Source organism: Amphibalanus amphitrite, unplaced genomic scaffold (assembly GCF_019059575.1).
Source record: "Amphibalanus amphitrite isolate SeventyFive unplaced genomic scaffold, NRLGWU_Aamphi_draft 001088F_arrow, whole genome shotgun sequence".
Classification (NCBI taxonomy): Eukaryota; Metazoa; Arthropoda; class Thecostraca; order Balanomorpha; family Balanidae; genus Amphibalanus; species Amphibalanus amphitrite.
In genome coordinates, this window is record NW_024882582.1 from 88,285 (window position 1) to 114,876 (window position 26,592).

The following is a 26,592-nucleotide window of genomic DNA, read 5'->3' on the forward strand; positions in this document are numbered from 1 at the left end:
GCATAAAAATTATAAATAAGCCACACAGAGCGACCTATATCAGAGAAATTCCCCCCAAACGATCATGCTTAGAAACGCCGAAGACAAAAACCACGCTCATGACGCTCCTTATAAAACAACGCTAAACAGCTAGCATCCAAATAAAATATGTCTTTCAGGGCTGCTAAAATACAGCTGAATGATTTTAAACCACTGAAACTGAGTTTACAACAGTAGTTCGGTAAAATCACTGACGTTCCACGCGGTCGATCGCCCCGACACCAAAAGTCAACAATATTACCTCGGGACTGTCCGCGTGTTCGCTTGCATATGTCAGCATCTGGTGTCGCTAGAATGAAACTTCATAACCAGGCGAAAATTATTATACTTGACCTCAAAATGTAAAAAATGCTTCATTTTCCTTAAAATTGCATGTTAAATGTCATATAACCCATATTTCCACCATTCTGTCATTTTTAAAAAAATCATTAAAAATATCATTCCACGGTCAATTTCCTTGTTCCACGGTCAGATTAAAGATAACTTTATGGAGATTTAGTAGATACTTAAATCAGCGTGCACTTTTTTGAGACGTGATGCACTTTTGAGTTTTAGTGGGCGAACGGCCGAAAAATTGTCTTCCGTTCTCATAAATGGGAACGCCCGTTCCCATATTTGGGAACTCCGTTCCCAAAAATGGGAACGTTCCTATATTTGGGTACTCATGACCATAGTTCCGCCTACTGAATTGGTGGTAGGAACGGACAAATAAGACAGCGGCATAGCGAAGAAATGCGGGCCGTAGATAGAAGTAGTAGCGGTGTAGTAACGTAGAACGTAGAATGTAGAATGTAGGTAGGTTTCAAAGTTTTTCCACCGAATCACATTGTGGCGAACGGCGGCGCACAAACTCCATGCGTCTCACGCCGGCGCCACACAGCCAAAAAACGCCACGGCGATGGGCGGCGCACTGGACTTTCTGCGCCACCACTGGCTTAGGGTGGCGCCACCATCCAATGGTCAGTACGAACATCGTCGCCCCCTGTGTCCACAACTAGCGCCACCTGTCGAGCAACGCACAGGCCAACCCGCTCCGGCTCAGTCCGCTACACTACCGATACAATTTTATTGGCGGTAGGTACATCTGAGAATTCACAGATCATTCTATAGGAACCATAATTTGTTCATTCACCTCGAATTTTCAACTGAGGACGGATTTACTTTACCTATGCCGAATTGATCTCATTTTCTTTTGCGTATGACCGTTCTATGCTGTATTTGATTTTCTGACATTTTCCGGCCCACGTTGATCTTTATTCTAAGCACACATCCATTACACCTCATATAATTAAAGCAGGTGTCATAAAGGAAGAAAGCAGAAATGAAGCACACCTCAAACTGATTATCATTTATTTCATAAACATGCGAATCACAATCGAATAATCATGACATAAGCAACAGGGACTATGAAGCACACACGTCTATAACGGCTCACAACCTATTACAAATGCTAAGCAATTTGGACACATTAGCTAGCTTCTTATACGCACTTTGCGTACATACTTCCCAGCATGTATGCAGTCTGGCCCCATACTACACACGAATTTGCAGAGCTGCTTCCCAGAAACTTGCGTGCTAGTACAAAGTTGAACCAAACATTTCGCCATCAACGGGAATCGAACCCACGAAGCGCAGTCAGAATCGTTTCACTGGCAGTGTTTGTTAAATGCGTGGCAGTGGCGGTGGCAGTTGGTCTGACGGCGAGCGAGCCCGCACAGACGGGAGGAAGACGTTTTAGGCAGGATACAACCGCGGCTAGAAATCACAGTCCATTATATCCCCTTCCCACGATGTAATTTAACCGAGTGAAACACGAAAATGACGACAATAGGACAATAAATCGATAGACACACTACTTGTGGACCCTGTCTTTATACGTAGCACCAGATACATCACATTAACAGTTGCCTTTATTGCCGAAAACGCTAGCTGCCGACGAACCACCCCATTATCACTAATAGCACCATCTTGTTTCAGCGCCATCACCCAACGACCAACGTCTCACCTTACCCTGCCGACGAGTACTTCGAATCTTTCACACCCCTTCTACTCCTTCCATTCCCTTCATTCCATTTCATTCCTGCTCTCCTATTGCCGTGCCATTCCCCGTCACAGCTCTAGCCACCCTAGGATTGAACGGCGCGCTGTCATAAAACTGCCGTCTGGGCAGACGCGGGTTCGAATCCCACACAGGGCGGACTCTTCGGCATACGGCGCAGCGGGAGACTCGCGAGAGCAGGTTACCGGCCTTGAGCGTCTGCTGCTGCGGCTGCCGGAACTGCTGCCGGTCGTCGATGGTGGCCAGCCAGTAGGAGAAGGCGGTGGTGAAGTAGTTACACCGGCCGTGACCGTGGCACTCGATGAACGGAGTCGGTCGGAACTCCTCCAGACAGGAGCCCGGGGAGACGAGCGACTGGCCGCCGCCCTCCGCCCCGGCGTCAGTGTGCTGGGGAAACGGCGCACAGTGCTCCGTCAGCTACCACTTCCCCGGCCAAAACCTGCACTACCAGTGAAGAAACATATACCAATAAAGAAATAAGGCTCTCCTATCCTATCTCTCCCACCCAAAGAAAAGTACTGTCCACGGGAAAAAGAGTAGCCTGTCCAAATGACCTCTCCTCCCACCACACAGAGTAGAATAGGCAGCTTAAAGCCTCCTAGTAATCTAGTTCAATAACATGTAGCGATATGTCCATCAGATTTTGCATGCTAGCAAGCAAGACTACCAGGCAACCTGACTGACAACCTAACAACCTGACAACCCCCTGGCAACCTGACAACCCCCTGGCCACCTGACAACCCCCTGACCACCAGACGGGACAGGGTGTACACAACATCGGCACATCTCCTGTCTATATTCTAGCAATGTTGTCTAAACCCCTCCATGGTCTCCCCAGTTCCCCTCCTCTCCCCACAGAGAAGCAGCTATGTACTGACCATGAGGAACGAGTACCCGATCCAGAGCGTCTCCCAGTTGAGTGGACACTCCGGCACGTTTAGGTCCTGGCTGTGCACGGCGATGGCTCTCGTATCCGTCTCGCACACCGTACACCTAGGAAGGATAGGACGGCCCAGTGATCGTAGCCGCCGTCATGTACACGCGAAGCCGGAGTTTATGTTAAACACAAGCTGTGATTATCATTGGGAGAGACTAAATAGGCTGCTAAACAATTAATGAAATTATTATATCCACTGTTGGTGTCATACAGCAAAGTAGCAACTATCGAACAAAATTAAGTACACGTAGACCAAATCGAACAAATCGATACAATCATTCAACAAAAACCGTATCCATCATCGAACACCACCAATGCCATCTCACCACTTATGACCTTTGCGATAAGTTAACCCGCGCCCTGCTGGGGGGGGGGGTGTTTGAACACCCCCCCTTGTGGTTTTTCGCGAATATCTCAAAAACGGCGGCGCGGAGCGCCGCCGTTTTTGGTAACCTTATCATACATCAATTCTACACATGTTGTGAAAATTTCAGACCAAGGTCATTCAAGGTCAGGTCACCAGGTCACTTAAAGTGACCTCACCTCATAAAAAGTTTCAATGTCTGTCATAGCTACACCGAGTGACCGATCGCTTTGAAACTTTCAGCGATTGCTAAGAGCAATAGCATGTACAAAATGTATATCTCAGAATTTTGATATCGATGACCTAAGGTCAGGTCAATTTTGCGACCTCCCCATTATAAGTCAATGGGAGAAAATTGAAATGCGCCTCTTTTGGATGAAAGACATTATAAACACTCCCAAACACCGAATTACAAGTGGTTTAGACACACTGAACATGAAAATGGTGTCCGTGACCCTTGTTTATGCCCTGAGGTCATCTTAGGTCACGAATGGTATCTAACAGTTTTTCGCAAATAACTTTTGATAGAGGCATGCTAGAGCGATGAAAACACCTTAGATGTGTTCAGCTCGACGATACGGATCGACTGATATGCAACATGACCCTTTTCGGTCAGGTCATGACCTTGACCTGAGGTCAAATTTTCAAGTTGACCTTTTAAGGTCAAGTTATAGTTAATTCGATGCGTCTTGACGAGAGGAACACGATACCGGTAAAAGTAAGCTCGTACAGGGCTTGGGTCAAAAGTTATTGCAGAAAAACTGTTTCCGAAAAAATCGGCTATTTTTGCAGTTTTTGCCCCCTGCAGGCAAAACCGTTGACGTTAGGTCAAATCTGAGAGAATTACTCAGAAAGGGCGTTAATAGGGCTATCGAATGCGCTTTCTGCGGCGCTGTAGCTCTATTGGTCCCCGAGTTATGCGTTGGCTTCTTGGAAATTTTCGCCATTCGACCTGGAAATCGGCGAAATTTTGCCTTCAATGACCTCTGGTGACCTGACCTTTGACCTGATCAAAAAATTGACCGAAGTGATTTCGTCATTATTTTTTACGCTCTTTCGAACGCCGCCTTCCGCGTATCGCTACGTGGCCCAGGAGCCGAGTTACAAGGGGGGGGGGGTGTTCAAACACCCCCCCCCCCCAGCAGGGCGTGGAAATCCAGGACCCCCAGCCGGGCGCGGGTTAACAACCCCTGGCACTGTATTCCTCTTCTATCTACCACCACAAACCTCCATCCTCTTTTCCATCCTCTTCGTCAGCTCACCTGGAGATGTAGCGCTGGATATCTCGACCCCTGATGGGCGTCATCATGGCCGGCATCGGCTCCGGCGTGTTGAGCCAGTAGCTGTAGTCATTCCGCTGGGCGTACTCACACTTCTCCTGGGTGTCACAGAACATGTAGGGCATCGTGGAAAACCGCTGCAGGCAGGAGCCAGGTGTGCCTGTGGGGGGGGGGAGGGAGAGAGAGAGAGAGAGAGAGAGAGAGAGAGAGAGAGAGAGAGAGAGAGAGAGAGAGAGAGAGAGAGAGAGAGAGAGAGAGAGAGAGAGAGAGAGAGAGAGAGAGAGAGAGAGAGAGAGAGAGAGAGAAAAAAGAGAGAGTTAGTGAGGAAGTGCTACTTCGAGTCACCGTACCTTTTACATACGAACTTCTCCTTTACGACTACAGGGAAGAGAGCGATCGACAGATCGACTTTTGGTTTATTATCTGCCCTCGAAACGACTTCAGTGACAAGTTAAAGCGTGGAGATTTATTATTCCGTTACAGGGAATTAGAGACGAATATGATAATCAGGTAACGAGGGATGATCTGGAACGTTACATTAATTGAATCACAGTAAATGGTTATTTGTTACCTTATGGGGCTTCACGTGTGCTACAAGTGTTCAAACAAAGTCGTCATCAAGAACGCTTAAATTGGAAATTTGTTCGGAATACCAGCACCCACCTAATGATCCCTCCTCTCACTGTGGGAAAGCACCGTCTCCTTACCGAGGTCAGCGCCGTGTGCCTTGGAGTTTCCAGTAACATGCAGCAGGGAGAAGCCGTCCCAGAGTCTCTGCGTGCCCGGCGGACACTGCGCCGGGTACGTCGACTGACTGTGACGAGTAAAGAAGAAGCCCCGGGACGGCGGCAGCGGCGGCGGCAGCGCGTCGTCGCCCGGCGGACCGCCGAACCCTGGCGGCCCCCGGATGCCCGGCCGGCCGGGGATGCCCCGCTCGCCGGGCTGACCTTTGGGCCCGGGCATCCAGCCCGGGGGTCCGTCCAGGCCGGGGATGCCGGGCTCGCCGGGGTCTCCGGGCCAGCCGCGGGCACCGGGCAGGCCGGGGGTGCCCGGCGCCCCGTCCGGACCGCGGAAACCCTCCGGCCCCACCTCCCCGGGCTGGCCTCGGGTCGACCTGCCCGGCTCTCCGGGCTGGCCCTTCCGTCCGCCGGGGCCGCGGCGTCCCGGGAAGCCGGCCGGTCCGTCCCAGCCGGGTGTGCCCGCCACTCCCGGGTCGCCCTTGCAGCCCTGCAGGCCGGGGTCTCCCGGCGGCCCCGGCGGCCCTGGTGGCCCGTCGAATCCATCGCGGCTGGCCGGGGGACCGGGCTCGCCCTTACAGCCCCTGAGGGAGGAAAGGTGCAGGATTAGACGCGGTGTCTCTGGGCAGTACCACCTCATATAGTGACGGGCAAGGCCGCATGACGAGTAATAAATGCAAGAGAAGTGAAAAGTCACAGTCCTATTCCTGCTTATAAGGCTGGTCACCTGAGATCAGTTCCTCCGGCCAGGGGTCACTCACCTGAGTCCGGGCTCTCCGGGCTGTCCGGGCTCTCCGGGCGAGCCCCGGTCGCCGTCCCGCCCTCCGGGTCCGGGTCCTCCGGGACCTCCGGGCCGACCGGGAGTTCCGTCCCAGCCGCGAGTGCCGGGCTCTCCGGGCGGACCTCTCGACGACACTCCGGGCATTCCGTCGTAGCCGGGCGGTCCGGTGGGCCCCGGCCATCCGGTCTCCCCGGGCGCCCCGGCACTGCCGGCCGGTCCGGGCGCGCCGTCCGGCCCGTCCGGACCCCACTCGCCGCCATCGCCCGGAGCCCCGGGCAGGCCCTCTCCGGGCCGTCCGCGCGGGCCCACGTCTCCGGGCAGGCCCGGCCCGCCGTCCCGTCCGTTGGGCCCCGGGGGTCCATCTGGGCCCGGCTCGCCGAAGATTCCCGGACGGCCGGCCGGGCCACCCGGGCCCGTCGGACCGAAGTCGCCAGGCTCACCCTTGATGCCGACCTTACCGGGGCAGCCACGAGCGCCGGGCTCCCCGGGAAGGCTGGTGCCGGGAGTACCGGGAGCGCCGGGAGTGCCGGGGAGGCCCGGCGGACCGGGAGGGCCGGGGAGGAAGCCGGGGTAGCCGGGCTCGCCTGCAGAGGGAGACAACACTGGGGTCAACGAAGGCTGGGGGGCCGGTGGTTTGCGCAGTAACGCCTATTGCGTGATCCAAATTCTTTATCTACATATACAGATTCTGATGTTCTATGGCCATCACGATCTAAATTCCGAAGAAGCATAGACACTGACAGGCATACTCCTTCTTTACATGAGCTTTCGCATATTTTGAACGGGTTAGAAATAAGCGTCTCAATAAATATCGCCATCGAATGTGCGTCTAATTTATTCGAATCGACATCGAGCCATTCAGCTATACTTGATTGTTATCTTGATTGCACCTACCGGGACTGTTATCCCGAAACGGCCACCCGGGCCACCCGACCCCAATAAGCACTCAATCCCAGCCCACTAGACACGTGCAGCCCGCCTACCTTTGCGTCCGTTGAAGCCGGGATCTCCTGTCATTCCAGGTGACCCATCGCGTCCGTCCTGACCGGGGAATCCCCGATCTCCGGGGAATCCAGCGCGTCCCGGGCGACCCTTGGGTCCGTAGGGGCCCGGCGAGCCGATGAAACCGGGGTCGCCTGGCATGCCTTTGGGTCCTTGGTAGAGACCTGGGTTACCCGGCATGCCCTGAGAGAAAAGGAACGATCAATGGCCTGGTCAAGTATATGAGAAGTAACACAGGGATGTGGAGTCCTGTAGCGTACCACTCGGTCGAGTAGACAGGAACAGGACTGAGGGGAAGCACTTTGTTACCGGCCCGGCGCTGAGTCGTAAGATTGATGTTTTATGCCTTATGGCATGTTTACAGTTATCTGGCCAGGAAATAACTTACACTATGCTGTGAAGCTTGAGCAAAACACTCCCGGTTCGCAGGCCAGACTGGCTAACTATAGCTACTACTTGGAAAATGATACACCGTAGCACAAAGCCCTTCATTCATTCGTGTGTCGCGTACCTTCATTCCGGGTCGGCCTTCCAATCCGTACGGTCCCCTCTCTCCGGGCATTCCGGGCGGACCGTTCGGTCCGGGCAGACCCCGTCCGGGCGGTCCGGGCACTCCGGGAGGCCCGTCCGGACCGCTCAGTCCGGGGAAGCCCGGCGGTCCGGGCAACCCCACTTTTCCCGGACATCCCCGCTTGGACTTCTCTCCGGGCTCTCCGGGCATTCCGGCCGGTCCGGGCGGGCCCGGATCTCCGGGCTGGCCGTCCGGACCCGGAGCGCCGTCTGGCCAGCCGTCCGGACCCGGGCGTCCCGGGTCTCCCAGATCGCCGTTGGGTCCGGGCCGGCCGCGGGGGCCGGGGAGGCCGCGAGGTCCCGCTGGTCCTGAAACGGGAGGGGGGAGGGAGGATCAGACTGGAGACACTGGGGGTCGCTGACATTCTGTTGTCTGTTGTACCGTCTGTCATCAATTGTTTATTAGATATATCAAAAAGTTAAAATAAAAAGTAGTCAAAAGACAGTGTACCAATGTAAAATGGTCGCTGTTGGCAGATACTTGAATGAATGATTCACTCATAACCTACTTACAGGCCGTTACTCCCTTCTGAATTAAGTACGTAGGTTTCACATCCTTTCGTTCACACTCAACCAACATCTTTTTCCTCTCTTCTTTTCCGCTCCCCTCTCACCTGGGTAGTAGTTGTCGTCGCCTCGCCAGCCCTTCGGTCCGGGTATGCCGGGCCTGCCCCAGGGTCCCGGCGGTCCCATGAAGCCCGGTCTGCCGGGCAGGCCGGGCTCTCCGGGCGGGCTGTCGAAGCCCTGGTCTCCGGGCAGCCCCGGCTGGCCGGTCATGCCCCGGAGTCCGGGCAGCCCGGGCGGTCCCGGAATTCCCATCATGCCGGGAAGGCCCCGAACGCCGGGGTTTCCGGACCGTCCCGGCCGGCCCCGGGGGCTGTCACCCGGAGGGCCGACAGGGCCCTGACGGAAGGGGAGGGACGTGACGCGTGAGACGCAGCCACAGAAGAACAGAACTGCGATACCGCAAACCACAGCACGGTACATTGCATCGTTGGCTGTGAAATAAACGTTATTGCGCTATTGAACAACGTGAGGAGATGTTGGTGACGTTTTAAAATCTGGCATTTATAGCAATGAGCTTAAAGTCTCATTTAGATCCTATATTTATTCTCTCAGTGAGGAACGAAATAAGGTTCCATGTGGGCATCGAGCGAATAAAATCGATTGAACTAGCCTTCTCTTGTATTAGACACCTGTCACCTGCTTCAATTCACCTGTCACACGTCCCATCCTTCCTTTTTTGGCCTCCAATTGTCCTACTCCCTGTCATCCCTTCCCTCCTTTTCCTTCCCTTCCTCCTTTCACTCCCCGTATGTAGTCTCACCGGCCGTCCATCTAGTCCCCGCGTTCCCGGCAGCCCGGGCTCTCCGTTTCTTCCCGGGGGTCCTCTCATTCCGGGGCGTCCGTCCGTTCCGGGCACGCCCGGATAGCCACGATCACCCGGAGTGCCCGGAAGGCCGTCTGTGCCCGGAATTCCGGGCAGGATAGACCTGCCCGGGTTACCCGGCATACCGTTCATGCCCGGCCAGCCCTGGAGCGGGAGAAAACAACGAGGTGAATACTGAATAGGTTATCACGAGTTGCCAAGAAGAATAAGAGTTGCATTTAGTTTCGTATTAAAAGTGACGGAGGACGGCAAGACGACAAAAATAATATCGTTACAGGGAGCAAGCGGGCTGCCTACGATGGGCAACAATATGTCATCATTATGCTTCCTCCATTTTTTTTTAAATCAAAGACAACGTCCTCATATGATCACAATTTTTCAACAGAGTTCTCTCAACATTTGAAGTAATAATGCTCAAAGTAAGTCTTGGAGCGCATGCAAACGCCACACGAACTCGGTAAATCTAATCTCCATTTTCCACCCACCTTGGCGCCATCACGGCCCATCGCTCCGTTGGGACCAGGCCGGCCCCTGAAGCCAGGCTCTCCTGGTGGGCCGGGGAAGCCCTTGGGCCCATTGGGGCCCCTTTGAGAGGGTCCCGGGGGGCCGGGCCGGCCGGGCAGACCGACTCGTCCTGGACAGCCGCGCACTCCGGGCATCCCGGGGGGCCCGGGCGGTCCGACCCGACCCGGGCAGCCGCGCTTGCCCTTCTCTCCTGCCGGCGAGAGAGGAGCAGGGTTAGCTGTAGCTGCTCCACTGTCTGCAGGGCACAGGCCGCGGTAGGAGTCAGAGTGGGGTGTAGCAGCGTAAAGGAGTGTTTGCGTCTAGCAATATCTTTAGAAACTAATTCACAAACTAATCAATGCTCACAAACTAATCAATCTTAATTACCATGAACTCTGACGAGTAATTATTTTGTTTCTGGCGGCTAAGAATGCCAGGAGATCCCACTCTCAATGTTAGCAAAAAATTACATCAAGTATTGACATCTCGTGTAATTACGCAAAGCATTTCAAAACTATTGAAAACAAAACAAATAAAAACACAATAAGCGATGCCAATAATTATTGCACGTAACCGTCAACCTTACCTTAAACCGACCCGTATCTAGCACTAAACGGCCAAAAGACCAATTCCACCCCCCGCCCCCTACCATTACCAATAGGCCATTACGCCCCTCACCTATGACTCCAGGAGGAGCCGGGAATGGAAAGATATCTCCTGGCTCGCCGGGGTCGCCAGCATCGCCATCCCGTCCGCGGACTCCTCTGTGTGAAGAGTGTTAGGTTGTGACACATCGCGCGTCAGATAATGCAAGGAGATAATGTGATAGGAATGCTCGTCTTTTGGGAGAAACACATGGCACTGGCGGTTTCCCCATACATGAATGAGATAGTACACTGAAAAAAAAAATTACTCACTTTTCTGAGTAATGACTGAGTTGCCATTTTGTCCAATGGTAAAACTCACTCTAAATCCGCGTACTCAGGTAAAACTCAGGGCGGAACGCAGGTAAAACTCGGGCAAAACTCATTGCAAGTGAGTAGCATGTGAGTAACAAAGTGAGTTGCCATTTTGTCCGATGGTAAAACTCAGATAAAACTCAGTAAGTACTCATGCGTAACTCATGTCCTACTCAGACAACTCAGGCCAAACTCAGGTATTAGTAAGTCATTACTCATGAAAAACTAGGAAGTAACTCACATGTAACTCAGCTGGTACTAATGTATAACTCAGGTGGTAGTACGGCCATAACTCAGTTGGAACTCATCGGTTATTCAGTGAAAACCAGGGCTGTACTCAGGACGTACTCACATCGATAACTCATACGATACTCGGTTGTTACTCAGGCGCCGCCTGAAACGGCTGATCTGATTCGTTTTATATTGGCTCAAGCCAATGTATATGGCTCGCCGCCCATGATAACAGCTGCCGCATCAGCATTATGCAATATATGCATGCATGATGCTGATACAACAGCCACTACCAGGCAGCTAGTCTATATATTGGGATTGGCCAATATATAACGAATAATTGCCCAAAACCAGCATACATATCTGTATTATACCATGCCCGACCAACGTCTAGTCTTGCACTATTCGCCCCAGCCCTTACAAGAAATACATGTTTGTAGAAACGGTCGCATTGCGCTGTATTTCAATTCTGACACACGCCAAACTGCGTCGGGGGAGGGGGGGGGGGGGATCGACTCCACGTCAGCTCAGCTTCACTCTTTTGCCAGCTTCTCGACCTCAGTCTTCGCGGCTAAAGGTGGCTGGTGCTCAGCATTGAATGGTGTGTGGAGCACATGGATACACACAAACCACAGCGTGTTTCGCACTTTGTGCGCCGTTTGTTGATTGAGCACAAAGTGCGCCGTCGCCCACAGCAAAAGACTCCCTTCCAAACCATGGATCCCCACAAGACTTCCGTTCGCTCCACGATGAGGCGGCACCGTTCGTTTCCTTCGGACTTGTTATGATAGGGGTGATCCAAATTTTCGTCACCCGTGTACGCCACCACTGACGCCTTCTCCGCCAAGATGCAGAGGAGGCTCAATGGGCCGTTCCCTGAAAACACAATAAAAAAGTCATATTTTATTTTGTCAGTAAGAGAAACGGAAGTTATAGGGCATGCAAGTTGATTGAAATATCAAAAGTTATCAAGTTACTTCAGCTCAAAATTAATGTTAAACCGCGCCGTGCTGGTGCTCTGAGTTTACCGTGATGTACTGGGGGGGGGGGGGGAGGGGGTCGTCTTCACATCCCCTCTTCTAACTCGGCTGTTGGCCGTTGGGCCACGTAGCGACACGCAGTAAGCGGCATTCGAAAAAGCATAAAAGATATTTAAGGAAATACTTGGGTAATTTTAAGGTCAAGTCAAGTTCCAGGTCACCAGAGGTCAGGAAAGGCCAAATTTTGCTTATTTCAATATTTTCGAAAAACTGGCGCTTAACTCGGAACCAAAAGAGCTGCCCGCGGAAAAATGCAGTCAAAAGCCCTTTCGACGTTTTTTTTTTTTTTTTTGCTGGCGTTTGATCTCAGATTTGACCTCAGGTCAACAATTAAGCCTCCAGAGAGCAAAAACTAAAAAAGCCGTTTTTACCAAAATGTTTTCTGTAATACTTTCCACTCAAGAGTCACGACATTTATTTTGCCGTTAGCATAGTGTTCCTCTCGTCGGGACGAATGAACTATAATTAGACCTTGAAAGGGCATTTTTAAAACTTGACCTCAGGTTGACCTGACCAGGTCATGTTGCATATCAGTCGATCCAAACCGTCAAGCTGAACACATATGAGGTGTTTTATTGCACTAGCAAATATATTTTATACATGCCGTAAGGTTGATACTTAAGACATGGGACCAGGGCTGCGGAGTCGGAGTCGGAGTCGGAGTCGGTCGGAGTCGATTTTAGAAACCCGAGCCTGAGTCGGAGTCGGAGTCACCGAAAATCTGTCGACTCCGCTGCCCTGCTAGGTCTGCGGAGTCGGAGTCGGGAGTTGGAGTCGGTCGGAGTCGACAATTCTGCCCGGAGTCGGAGTCGGAGTCGGAGCTGGTTTTTGAAAGCCGGAGTCGGAGTCGGAGTCGGAGTCGCCGAGAATCCATCGACTCCGCAGCCCTGCATGGGACAGTATCACAAACGCTATAAAATGAAATCCGTTCGATATTTTTTTGACATTTTACCTCAAACTGGTGTGAAATCGAGCGGTGAATTCCCTGAGCGAAAATGACAAAAATATCGAACGGTTTCCATGGCACGTTGCGAACGGTGCGATCGTCAGCGACCATTGCAATTTTTCTGATGTTAAGTCATTTGACGTGACCTGACCTTGAACGACCTGGGTCTAAAATTTCTTCATATGCAAAAAAAATGTATGAGCAGGTGTGCCGAAAATGGTGGCGCGCGCTGCGCGCCGCCGTTCTGAGAAATTCGCGAAAAACCTGAGGGGGGGAGGGCGTAAAACGCCACCCAGCACAGCGCGGGTCAAGGTGGGATGGTCACCCTTAACAGACGGGTTTTAGTCTCGCAAAACACTTCCATGGGCGTCCAACATTAAAATCAGATTGAAACAATCACATAAAATGTGTTAGGTATACTTAACAGTAATGGAAATAATTATGTCACGTCCAAACGCGTTTCGCCGCGGTATCTAATAATCTAATATGTAAGAAAGGTTGAAAATGCTCGCTGAAATCGAATAGTGTACGAAAATATGTGTGTAGGCATTAAAAAAACGGTCGGAAAAAAATAATAACAGTCGGGAAAATAATAAGCACAAACGAGACAAAAGGATCTTAAACGGTTCAGCGAGCGGGCTCCATGGGCTCCACCACCGGGGGGGGGGGGGGGGGGAAGGGTACGAGGGACGTGTCCCCCAATATTTTACATTTTTAACATTGTGCCTATGGGTGCTGCATGGAAAGAATCGACTTCAAACAACCTTCGCCCCCCCCCCAAAAAAAAAAAACATCGGGTCGTGACGGAGTTCTTGTTTAAAGAAGTAAAAAGGGTCAAATGAACGTTCTTTTAGAATAAGGACAACATTATCCCACAAACATGTTTTTTTATTTAAATATAACATAACTCACCTCTTCTTTTTCGAACTATGCCGGGTAGGTACCTATCCCTCAGTTTCTCGATCGATCTGCTCCGCCGTTCACGGTTGGCACCGACCTCCTGACGCCGGCGGGGAATGTCTGCACTGGTCCATCAGTTCACCTCCCTGTTCTCCGCGGCGCATGCGATTGATAAAAGCTTCATCGGCAATCACCGAGCTCTTCACAGATAACTTACCCGTCCCATCCTTCGCTGCACGCCTTCCCCGCCCCTGCACTCTCCTGCACAATATCACAATAGCCTCAACAATTCAACGTGAACTACGCGAGTCACCGCGCCACAACGGACTGAAGCGCGCGCCGCGGTTTTCGAACGCAACGGCTATAATACTCATCACGCGAACTCACGCATCACGCAGGAAACTCACCCTGCCGCGCATGCGCGCATCTTCAAGCCGGGGGTACCTCACGCACAACTGCACGTGAATTCGCGAGAACTCATGCATTGCGCAGGAAACTAGATTTGCCCAAGCAAAACTCATTTCCGACTCAGTTCGAATTCACGAAACTAAGCACTCAGAACTCACGCATAACGAAGTCACCCTGGTGATGTGAGTTAGATCAGCCAATAAGTGAGCACCACTATCGTATTCACTGAGTTTCTTCATGAGTTATTACTGAGTAATGCCTGGCCTGAGTAAAAATTTTTTTTCAGTGTATGAAGCTGTATGAAGACTGATGATGCTACACTTTATGCAAACACTTTCGAGTCTTCATCTATGGGCTCAAATGAGACACGGGCCACTCGCTGTACCCACCTGAAGCCGGGGAATCCCTTGTCACCCTTCCAGGACGTGCCCCTAGATAGGGCGTCCAGTCCCGGTTTGCCCTGTCGGCCCGGTACACCGTCCCGACCTGGCAGTCCCATGTCGCCGTACTCGCCCTGTGGGGACAACGCCGTAAATAATGTGAACCGTACTCTCATCACGGGGGAAACGCCATAAATAATGTGTACCGTACTCACCCTGTGGGGAACAACGCCGTACACATAGGTACGATATGTACCTTACTCTGCGGTAAAATATTGTGCACGATGTATGAAGTAGGGACTAGGTTCTCTGCCTGACGCCGAGAAAAACGCTAACACAGTGTCTAGTGCACCGGCTGCCGGCACTCCTGGTCACCTGTTCATGGGTGGCGGTGTATTTCTTTAAAAAAAAAACTCTTAAGCATCAGTCAACGCAACGCAATGTCTTTTTCCGCCGTGATCAAATAGAAAAGCATCAAAGAGAAGTAAGGTAATGTCGATAGGTTCCTTCAAACGCTGTATAAACACAATTATGAAGTGCCATCAAATATACCTATCAATAGACGGTAAAATGGAGGTCACTCAGAGACAAAAACAAAACATTTGACATATTTCATCGTAGTTAACATCATCCTTTTCAACGCTGGCCACTCTATACTGTTTCCCCACGCCAGCTCCCCCCCCCCCCCCCCCAACCACTGACCGGCATTCCCGGTAGGCCGTCCACGGAGCGCCCGTCTGGGCCCACGAGGCCCGGAGGCCCCTCGGGTCCCGGGAGGCCCGGAGGGCCTGGCTCCCCGGCGTCGCCTTTGAAGCCCTTGGAGCCGCCTGTGAAGAAGAGCTGGCCCGGGGGTCCGCGCAGGCCCGGCCAGCCGGCCATGCCTGCCGACACGGGTTAGACCTGAATTACGGGTCGATACGGGGAAGGAAGTATGAACAGAACGAGCCGTTCCCAAGTTAATGCAATTCTCTATTTATCTAGAGAACAGGTAAACTAGTTAAACTAGTGAGCTTATAAGTAGTTTCAAGTTACGTATCTTGTGATGACATAAGTGATTAAAACTTGTTGTCCGCAAGTGCACTGAATACATGCAATACACAACCTGGAGAAGTGACTATTCCTATGTAACGTATCGCCCAAGGCCCTGTATCGCCTATTATATCAGTTTATCAATCATCCTTTTCCTGAGCCCTCTGCAGAAAGGCGCTCATTGTTCTCGAGGCCCCCACCCACCGTTCGCTCCGGGTAGCCCGTCCATTCCGGGGTAGCCCTCCGCTCCAGGCAGTCCGGACGGACCGGGAAGACCATCTGGTCCTGGTGGTCCAACAAAGCCGTCTGGTCCAGGTAGACCATTCCAGCCGCTCTCACCCGGCTCGCCCTTCTCACAGACACGAGAGATTCCTGTCGGGTCAGAGGTTAGAGGTCAGGTCACGGGCTAGGGGTCAGAAGTCAAATCAGTAGCCATAGATAGATCATAGGTCACAGGCTAGAGGTCGCAGGTCAGTAGCCATAGATCATAGGTCACAGCCACAGGATAGAAGTCTCAGATCAAACGTCACAGATCAAAGGTGACATCAGAGATAGGATATAAGGCGCCACAAAAGAGGTCAAAGGTCAGGTCACAAGGCGGATAGGCCAATGTCAGGTGACAAGGTCAGGTCACAAGGCGGATGGGCCAATGTCAGGTGACAGATCAAACTTCACGATTGTTGTGGTGAAACATAAAACACATCGGTTGTACAAATTACATAGACGGTCACGCATGATTCAGAATAAGTGTTTATGCAAATTAGAAAGTACAAACCATCTTCTATCATTATCTGCATGTTTTTAAGGATTGACCGGAAGTCAAGTTGAAGAAGTTGGAAGCTTACTCGAAAGCTGAAAGCTGGAGTGAAAAAATCTATTGCGGCCATTATTATTAGGTAAAATGCGTCTCATTCCCAACGCAACGCAGCCACTCTCTCCCTCTCTCCCTCTCCCTCTCCCTCTCCCTCTCCCTCTCCCTCTCCCTCTCCCTCTCCCTCTCCCTCTCCCTCTCCCTCTCCCTCTCCCTCTCCCTCTCCCTCTCCCTCTCCCTCTCCCTCTCCTTCTCCTTCTCCTTCTCCTTCTCCTTCTCTTTCTCTTTCTCTTTCTCTTTCTCTTTCTCTTTCTCTTTCTCTTTCTTTCTCTCTCTCTCTCTCTCTCTCTCTCTCTCTCTCTCTCTCTGTCTCTGTCTCTGTCTCTGTCTCTGTCTCTGTCTCTGTCTCTCTCCCTCTCTCTCTCTCTCTCTCTCTCCCCTCTCTCTCTCCAGCCCCTCTCACCTGGTATACAGTCGTCTCCTCTCTCTCCGGGCACTCCGGGAATACCGTCCGTGCCGTCAAAGCCGTCCAGTCCGGGAAAGCCGGGAGGGCCCGGGAGGCCCCTGGCGCCTTTGGGGCCCGCTCTTGGGAACACTGCTCGGCCCGGTAGACCCTTCGAACCTGCGGGGTCCCGAAAGGCCCAATTAGTGGAGCGATACAGAGTAGCGTGAATAAGGAAAGCATCCGCAGGGTCAGTGATGAATAGAAATGAAATTACTGGCTTCACGCCACATAAATAATGACATGTGAATATGTGATTCATGTTCCGCTAAAAACTGATCAACTTTTTATTTCAATAAGATTTTCAAATGCGACCATCGTGAGCGAAAGTATAGGTAATGCCGCTGTTCCGAGAATGAGACAGGAGCCAAAATGATGCATTGAGCCAGTTTCTACGAGCCGTATTATTCCAACATAGTCACAGACACTAGGCTTAACACCGACCTGCTTCACCCGACGCTCCTGAGCTCTGAGACACTTATCTCCTAGAGTGACCTTTGCCCTCGCCCGTGCCGGCGTCGGCGCGTCGTGCCACTGACCTTCGAACCCGGGATCTCCTCTCATTCCGGGCGCTCCATCTCGTCCCCGCGGTCCGGGCCGGCCCGGAATGCCCGGAATATCGTCCCCCGGAGGTCCGGGCAGGCCGGGCCGACCGAGGAATCCCTCCGGCCCGGGTCTTCCGGGAGGCCCCTGGGCGCCCGGAAGACCGCTGATGAATCCGTCATCGCCGCGGTCCCCCGGAGGTGAGAAACCCGGAGCGCCGGGCAGGCCCGGAGGGCCGTCCGGTCCGGACGGGCCCCGAAATCCGGGCTCTCCGCGGTATCCATCCAGTCCCGGATAGCCCGGCTCGCCCTTCGGTCCTACGAAGCCGATCTCCCCCTGCGGCCCGACCGTTCCCTTCAGGGCCATCGACAGACTCGGGTCGTAGACTCCCTTTGGACCGGTGAATCCCTGCGGTCCGGGCCGGCCCGGGGATCCGGGCTCGCCCGAAGCGCCGTCGTAGCCCGGAATTCCGGGCTGGCCGTCGCGTCCGGCTGATCCTAGAACGCCCTTGGCGCCCAGCGGGCCGGGGGGTCCTTCTCGTCCGTATTTGCCCCGAGGACCGTCGTCGCCTCGACTTCCCAACGGCCCCTTGGAGCCCGGAGGGCCCCGGAATCCGGGGTTTCCGTCGAAGCCCGGGAGTCCACGGTCTCCGGGTAGTCCTCTGGCACCTCGCATTCCCTTTGCTCCAGGGGGACCCCTGCCGGTCACCGGTCACACATCAATCTTCGTCCCAACGGCATTATGTCAGCACTGTACATACACTGTACAGCTAGCTATACAGTTCCGGGATGGGTAGGTAACAGAAAGAAACGACCGGGCTTGTGTCGTCCCTAAACGCTGGGGTGACACGAAGCTTAGATGTGTCGGCTAACATGCCGCTACTAAAAGACTCCTTTCGGCAACTTATAACGGTCATTTGGTCTCAATAATACAGTAGAATCAAAAATTTCTCTGTTCAGCTCAGTGCACTTCATTCCTTTACTTTTTGAATATAAAACACACCAACCAAGTTTAATAGATAAACGCAAAGGCTCCCCCTGGAACGTGTATACAGACTCAGCTGAAGCAGCAAATATTCACCCGCTCATTGTCCTCTTAAAAAACTCGCATGCCGCCCTCACATTCGACAAGGTGCAGAGCTGCCAGAGCAATTAAGTTGTAATCAATACTTACGGAGGTACATTTTCGTCGCCGCCGCGGCCGCCGCTGTAGACAGGACGGCGGCCGGGCAGGCCGGGCTCACCCTGTTCGCCCTTGACCCCGGGCGGTCCCCAGCGGCTGTCCCCCATCGCGCCCTTAATTCCGGGCAGTCCCGGGGGGCCGGCGTCGCCCTGAAACAGGCACGGGGTATGGGGAGGCGGCCTGAACCGGGTGGGCCAAATGGGTGGAGTTCTTGGGGGTTCTAGTCTCTGCCAGCATCCGCCATCCGGTTTTGAGATAGATTAGCGGTTCTAGTGGGGATCTATGTATGGGTGGTGGGCTTTACGTTACGCTATTACTGAGGGCGATCTTAACAGAGGGTGGCAAGGATAAATCCGTTAAAGCTCAGACATTCCGATTCGTAACTTATCGAAAAATGCATAAATTATAAGTAACTACAGCAGATTTACTCGTAAATTAGCAATCACATGCAAACACCCGACAAACCTTTTTCACCGTTCCGTGCTTCTATCCTCATGAGACTGAAATCCTTCTCCTCCACGCCGCAACCCCCACTCCGGGCTGGACAGGCGCCTTTATCTAATGCGGGCTGCTCCCCTGGAGCGGCACCACCGCTCCCGAGGGAGCGCACCCCGTAGCCGGGTGCAGAGAGTGCTTGGGGGGCTGGTCGGCCTGTCCATTCGGACGGGCTTAGCCCCGGCGACTCTCTAGGGTGCCTGCCCCGACCAATGTCTCCCCCTATATCCTGTCATCCTCCCGGCTCGAAATGGTCTCATTGGACCGAAAGGGCCTAACCCAACAAAACAAACAAACAAACCTCTTTAGGATTATGAAAGTGCAAGCAACCAACACGACCTTTCTCACGGTGAAGAGCCGAACACACAGTCATGCCAGGCGTCCAATGTTGCAACTAGTTAGACTGCATTGGTTTCCTGCTCTAGATAAGGCAAACTGTAGTTATACCTACCTGAAAACCGGTGCTGCCTTGCATTCCTTTGTAGCCCTTGAATCCCTCGGGACCACGCGAGCCCTGTGGAAGACAAAAATAAGCTAATTATTGAAACATGATAAGTGGACGAGAAACAGGTTCCTGTGCTGAAGCTTAAAATTAGGCGGCCTCTATCATATAGTTATAGTGAAACATTTCCGTAATAATTATATAAACCTCCATCTTATACCTACATAAGCACAGTTTTGCGATCGAAATAATTTAACAATAAGTGCTGAAATATATATTACTGACCGGGCCGACGAAATTATTTGGAAACGAGGTTTGCAAAATTGACGGAGGCCCGAGTGCGGAGCACGAGGGCCGGAGTCAAATTTTGCAAGCCGAGTTTCCAAATAATTTCGTACGGCTGAGGTCAGTAAGATTTTTCCTACATGCCGCATACCTATTAAAACGTTTTGACAGGTTTTGGTGACACTTATACAATTCTTTTGTCTATAATTTTCTAACAATGATTGCGTTACTGCTGTGGATGAAGCTTTGAAGGAAATTCATAGAAGAAAATGCATCAAAATACCTCACTTCAAACGGAATCTTCTCTGAAAATATTTCCTCAGAATCGCACAACAATTGGATATCCAAGGAGCATAATACATGAATGATTTGCCACTACATAAGAACAAGAAGGTATACTATTCCTAGTGATTAAACGTGAATTTTCCAGTCTTCAGCTCTTGCAAAAATCTTTGCTTTATATAGGTATGTAATCGTGCTTTGTTGATGCCCTATGGCAAAACGTTCGTGAAATACATTATATTTTCCATATTTTACATGTTTGTTTCGAGGAAAGGACTACAACTATCAAATAATAACGCAATAAATGAATAAACTTAGGCCCAAGGAAACGGTGTACATATAAAACGAAAATAGGACAACAAACGATAATGGATTTCGGTCGGTTAATAGGCGCATATCTAACCATAATTTTGGCTTTGTAACCAATACAAAATATTTCAAAGCCCTTTATAAAGCAGAGCAGATATTTTTTAACAAAAAAAGTTAGCTTTCTAATTTTACGATGCAAATATCATGCAATAATGATGTCAATTATACATTCCCTGGGTTAATGCGGGCTGACGCGATAAGCTCTATAGTTTAGAGGTCATTGCCCTGGGCAGTAAACTCGGGCAGTAAACTTTTGTTTCCTGCCCGGCCTATCAAATAACATGGCATTTTGACACCGACAGTTTCTTGGTCATAGTTTTACTGCCCGGCTCGTGCTGTGGTTAAGACATACCCCGGCATGTAGGAAAAAAAACTTTGCAATGAGTAAAAAATGCGGAGCCAATAAAGTAAGCTACATACCTACTCGAGACATGCTGAAAATGGTGCACATTGCGGATGTGTCGACATGGTCTCTAAAACGCTTAATCACTCCCGGGCAAATGCATCAGATGATCGTCTTCATTAATAACCTACTGTAGGTAGATAAGATAGGCAAAGAGCACCTCTGCAGGCGCGCCGCCTGCGGCCACTGACCGGCAGACCGTTGCGGCCGTCAGAGCCCGGTTCTCCTTTGATGCCCACTGAGGTGTAGCCACCGTCCCCTGGGTCACCGGGGCGACCTTTCAGACCGTCAAAACCTGAGGGGAGCGCACATGTCAGCGGTTAGAGACGATGGGAGGCCAGTCCAGACCCCTGACCAGATTCCCAAGACTCAGGCAGGCAGAGCTCAAAGGCTAGGAGAAACCACGGAGTACACACCTTTGGTCCTGCACCGCCCTTGCTTGTTGATCTGACTACCCCATGTCCCGAGCTACCCTTACCGGAGACTATGCGTGTATTCGGCATCTGGAAAATGAAGGATAATTTTTTCCGGGATCACCGGGATCATTCGGTGTTTTAAGAGTGACACCTTGCACAACGGCACAGGACAACGAGTAAAAGAACCATTTGTGAAGCAAACGCAATCTAAAAATGCAACTAAGTGCATCGATAGTCCCTGCAATACCAAATACCTACCGGTGATCCCGGATAACTATCCCTCATCCTCCAGATGCCGAACATAGGGCATATGTAACCATCAGTGCAAGTATTCACATCGCTCGGCTTTCTGCACCGCCCTCTGCATGACCATTTGCCGCCCTGGCCATGACGGTCTCGGCCCACTCAGACCTGGATAATTGATGATTAACATGTCAGACACCGCGCGGCGAACGGTCGACATAGTGATATAGCGGAACGGAGGGGACATAGCGACCCGTATCCGTCCCTGTAGGAACACATCGGAAACACACAGCGCCCCGCTCCATCTACCGTTCTTTTTTCGCTGGGTTAGGACCTTCCAGTCTGACGAGACCACTTCAGAGCCGGAAGGATGATAGGAATTAGGGGGAAACATTAGTCTGGGTGGGCACCTTAATAGCGAGTCATCTGGGCTGAGCCCGCCCCATAGGACAGGCCGCTCAGCCCGATCTGAAAGCATTTTGTGTGTATTTGTATGTATTTACGATCATGAGCGATCCACATGACGTGGCGATCCCTGCCTTCACCCGGCTACGGGCCTGCTCCTATGGGAGCTTCCCGCATAGGATAAAGCTGCCCTTCCAGCCCGGAGCCGGAGGTTGAGGCGTGGATGAGGATTTGACTCTCCTGATGATGGATGATGGAAAAAGTTGTGACCACCTAGGTATAGTCGACTACAGAATGATGTTCCACTTTTCACAGGCAATTATTTGCCTGGGGTGGTAGGCTGTGCGGCATCACACGGGCTGAGTTCACAAATTATAGCTTTGTCCCATTGCTCACAATCGACACGCTTAATTACGTGATAAACGGCACAACTTAGTGCTCCGGTCAACTGATGGCTTCTGAGAAGCGGAACATCATTCTGTAGTCGACTATACAGTGCACTCGCAATGGCCTCATACCAGCGTAGCCCCCTCTCCACCGGATCTGACGCCGCCCCTGCCCACTGACCTGGAGCGCCGCGGGGCCCGGGCGGGCCGCGCGGGCCCGGCGACCCGCCCGAGTGGCCAGCATGGTGGCAGCAGTCCGGCAGGGCCGGCGGACCTCCCGAGTGCCCGACAGGGTGGCAGCAGCAGCCGTCCGGGCCCGGTGGGCCCCGCTGCCCGGGTTCGCCATTGAAGCCCTGCGGGACAGCTGGGGACTCAGCACACCTGCCGAGTGAAATCATTTAAAAATCACGTGATAATTTCGACCTAAGCCTTACGGTAATACCACCGTTGAAGCGACACTACAGTAAAAATGAAATGTAGGCATGCTGAAGGTTCGTATTTATTTATAATAAAACACAAATATCCACGCAGTTCACACAATCTTTCAATAAAACTGATGAAAACTTTCTTTCCTCGTCTGCATTCGCCACTAACCGGTATTCCAGGAGCTCCTGAGAAGCCGGGCGCGCCCATGTCACCGCGATAACCGCGTTCTCCTGGGTCACCCTCCTGGCCACGATCACCCAGGGGTCCGCGGCGACCCGGCAGGCCCATCGGCCCAGTGTCTCCCGGGGTGCCCTGCAGGCCCGTCATGCCCGGAAGACCTTTGATGCCCGGGCTGCCGGGCTCGCACGCGCCGATGCATTGCTGTCCGTGATGACTGCGCACCTGTCAAAGAGAATGGTGGTTAGTGTTACCTTTATTGGGCATGGACGGTCCTAAGCTATGGGTTAAAAGAAAAGATGTTATGCATCATGGGTATCGGAGCACGGGTGTTTGGGAGACGGGCTGTAGGTCACGAGGCGTGGGTCGTGGGTCATCGGTTCCGTATTTTGAAGATGATGACGATTGGGGGGCTATTTTTCTCTTGTATCACAGCATCAGGTCACGGACGGGACTCACGAGTCCTGGGTAATGGGTAGTGGATCTTGGATCACGCAGGCATTAGGTCATGAATCTTGAATGCTTGACTGGTGAAGGTTGCTACAAGTAGATTGCACTCCTTCTGCGAAAGAGGTGGCAACATCGAGACGAGGAGACGAATAAGTGAAATGGAGATCGGCAAGCTACGACCGTCAGACGTCAGTACGTATAACACATGAAGGGCACAATGCATTAAAACTTATCGCTTAGCTATTGCCCTGGCCTCGTCAACTTTCTTCAGAGGTTATTTTTAAAATTAATTTCAGGCAAGGCTAAGTTACGACGAAGCATTCGAGGTGGTTTAACCCACAGTGTTTAAGCTTAATCCTCGCCTCGCCTGACCTATTGGCTTTCTACATAGGTACGCCCCGCGGCCAAGGGGGTGGTGGTACGACCCCCCCCCCCCCGCCGTATCGTCCCTAATTAGTTAGAGACTCGCGGAATAAATAAAAGTGTGCGCAGCCGTTCCGAGACGCAGCGATTGGTAGCCGATTGTCTCAGGTCAGCCGGTGACCTCAGAGGTCAAGCCACGTGGCCCAGGCACAAACTTGGTTTTTGGTATATAACATCGCCAAAAATAGTCTCAGAGCCGCGATTTTGGCATCATCGTGTTTGTCTAGCTCAGGCGCGTCAAATGGTATACTTTTTGCTCGGGTGAGGTAAACTTGGTGTTGACCTCGGGTCAAGGTCAGGTCAGAGCCCCTCAGGTCATCAAGTTGGTCAAAGGAGATCATATTGCATACAATTCAATTTGGCAGGTCTTTTAGAGTTCATTGGTAGCTTTCTTGACTCACTAGCTCAATTTGATCGGAAGAATAACGAAAAACTCAGATGACGTTACTGACAAATGACGTCACGCAAGGTTAACAATGCAAGAGTGAAGCATCAGACTTTGCGAGGAGTGCGTGAAATCACGATTCCGTGTACTGTAGATAGTTTTTGATCATTTTCGGCGCCAAAAGTTACATCTCCTTACGAAGTCAGTGCCCAGAGACGGCGCAGCGAACTGAGTGCGTAGCGCAGCTATACTGGAGGTCTGAAATCATGTCTTAGATATCGACAAAGGTAGGCTTGTCGCTTTAAGAGAGGTAGGTTTCACTAACAAGGAATGTGCGATTCGATTGAGAAGAAGTGCCTTGGGAAGAAGGGATATGACTTCGCCTGTTAATGGGCCATGAGCCTGTTGGCGATTTATCTGAATAAATAAGAATAAATAAATAAAATAACCGTTTCCATGTTCCAAGTCCCCGACTTACTATTCAGTGGAGCTTCTAGACGTAGGTCAGCGGAGCTCCTAACTGACCCACGACCTAAACTTCAGTGAAATTATTTGATTATTTTCAATGGAACGCCAATTGATGCCCAGACATAGCTTGGTTTGGCGAACTCAAAGGATCATAGGCACGCCTCAGGTTTCCAGCCGTTAAGCTTGAATTACCAAATATCAATCGCCTCCAATAATAAAGCTGGACAGAGGTGTCCTCAGGTTTCACCCCTCCTCCACCCTTACCCCTCCCCCACAGGCCACCTTTTCATCCCCCCCCCAACTCACCTTTCGCGCCGCCGAGGCTGGCGAGAGAAGCACGGACAGCATCAGGAGGAGCCAGGCCAGCCGGGTCAGCTGGGGCCGCGGGGCTCCCGTCCCGTCGCCGGCTGGCCCGTGGAGCCCGGCCACCACAGGTCGGTCACGACAGCACCGGTCACCGAGGCCTGACCCCCTCAGACCGTGCGAGCGAGACGAGCCGTCGCCAGACGTCCTCTGCCGCATTGTGGACCCGGTTCGTCACACCCTAACCGGGTTTCTTCTGCGCTTTTCACCTTAGATGATTCTATTCCGCTGAGTTGCTATCACAGTCGTGCATTTCAGCTTCCCTTCAGTTGTTCTTCACCTTGGATGGATGAACGAATATCCGCCACTGACTTGCACCGACCTCGTGCGACCAGGTGAACCTCTTGCAAAGTCCAACTGGCCTCTTGTAACCTCCACTGACCTCCACTGGCCTCCACTGACCTCCACTGACCTCCACTGACCTCTGTTGACCTCGTGTGACCTCGGGCCTGGGCAGCAGACTGGCGTCTACCGTCGGCGCCGTCGGCCCCGGTCCGTGTGACGCTGCTCTGCTCAGTGACACGCCGCCAGACCGGCGGCTCCGTCTCCGATAACGCTCAGGTACACAGTGCCCGGGCTGACACCGCGGCAACTGAGCTCAGACCCCCCCTCTCCCCCTCCTCGGCTCCCTCACTTAGGGGGCAGGGCGGGGAGGAAGCTGCCGATTGAATGAGAAATCGGTGACGGTGCACAGGTAGGAGATGGATTGTATTTTCAACAGCTTCGGTAGGTTTGTGTGGTGTTCCCGCGTGTGGTAACTAAGCGGCCATTGCAGACGGATATGGCCTTGACGGGCGGCGGTGTCGTTATCAGGGCACATGGACGACAAAGGGACACTTTGCTGCACGAAAAGTCAATGAACAATCATTGCCAGCCACTATTGGATTACGTAGTGGTGTTTGGACACACTAGGATAAGCAGCGAAGTCCGATAACACGCAGCACGGGGGATGGGGAAAGTAGGACAAGACGCCTCAATCCCCCATGCGCAGTCGTTTCTTCTTGCAATGCATGTTATGAGAAAATATCCAGCGTAGCTATTTGTTGAGACATCACGAAACTAGCACTTACAAAAATAAATATCGCAAAGCTGTGGAAAGGTAAAAGACCTCATTTGGAAACTCAACGTTTGGTAGATCAGTAATGCCAACGAATGCCAATTTCATGCTCGACAAACTGGACAGTGAAATTGTCTTCACGTAACAAATATATTGCTGACAATTTTCGGTATCAAACAATTTGACCTCTGTCACGTGGCGGGTGCCTAATTCAGGAATCTCATCGCCCTCAGTAATCCTCCTAAGTGTTCCACCTATCTCCGATCCGCTCCAATCGAAGCATAGTTGTCTGATAGCCAGCGAGCGCATGGCTATCTGCCGTACCATTCACTGTATATTACTGACCCGGAGACGGCCTTGGTTGTCTAGTGTCTTGTCTAAAGCATCGCTGTCGCACGCAGTACGAGCTTACGAGAAATCACAATCAACTGTAAAATAATATTCGTGCATTTAAAAACATTGAAAAGACGTTGCCTTCTCCAATATTAACGAGACAAGTTAAGATCAATACGCAATTAAAATA

General features: G+C 51.9%; 1 protein-coding gene across 1 annotated transcript; it reads right to left on the reverse strand.

Annotated features, from left to right (window-relative positions):
- Nucleotides 1-1,372: 1,372 nt before the first annotated feature.
- LOC122369982 (collagen alpha-5(IV) chain-like) lies at nucleotides 1,373-25,171 on the reverse strand. The gene is made up of 22 exons (XM_043345183.1): nucleotides 24,956-25,171; nucleotides 22,915-23,148; nucleotides 22,502-22,673; nucleotides 21,062-21,165; nucleotides 19,541-19,603; nucleotides 18,586-18,743; nucleotides 17,409-18,109; nucleotides 16,831-16,989; nucleotides 15,761-15,928; nucleotides 15,230-15,408; nucleotides 14,537-14,661; nucleotides 10,342-10,427; nucleotides 9,645-9,874; nucleotides 9,097-9,303; nucleotides 8,384-8,672; nucleotides 7,711-8,078; nucleotides 7,181-7,382; nucleotides 6,178-6,781; nucleotides 5,387-6,000; nucleotides 4,662-4,839; nucleotides 2,977-3,091; nucleotides 1,373-2,485 (listed from the first exon to the last, which is right to left on the reverse strand). Exons 1-22 carry the CDS (start codon nucleotides 25,169-25,171, stop codon nucleotides 2,114-2,116), a joined length of 5,544 nt encoding a protein of 1,847 aa, XP_043201118.1. The 3' UTR covers nucleotides 1,373-2,113.
- Between the last annotated feature and the right edge of the window lie 1,421 nt (nucleotides 25,172-26,592).

Bases quoted from the DNA above. Each gene is read 5' to 3' on its own strand.
- LOC122369982 (XM_043345183.1), bottom strand. From the start codon at position 25,171: ATGCGGCAGAGGACGTCTGGCGACGGCTCGTCTCGCTCGCACGGTCTG. The intron at 9,875-10,341 runs GTGAGGGGCGTA...TCTCGCCGGCAG, and splicing joins GGCTCCTCCTGGAGTCATAG to GAGAGAAGGGCAAGCGCGGC. The intron at 8,673-9,096 runs GTGAGACTACAT...CCCTTCCGTCAG, and splicing joins GGGGACTAGATGGACGGCCG to GGCCCTGTCGGCCCTCCGGG.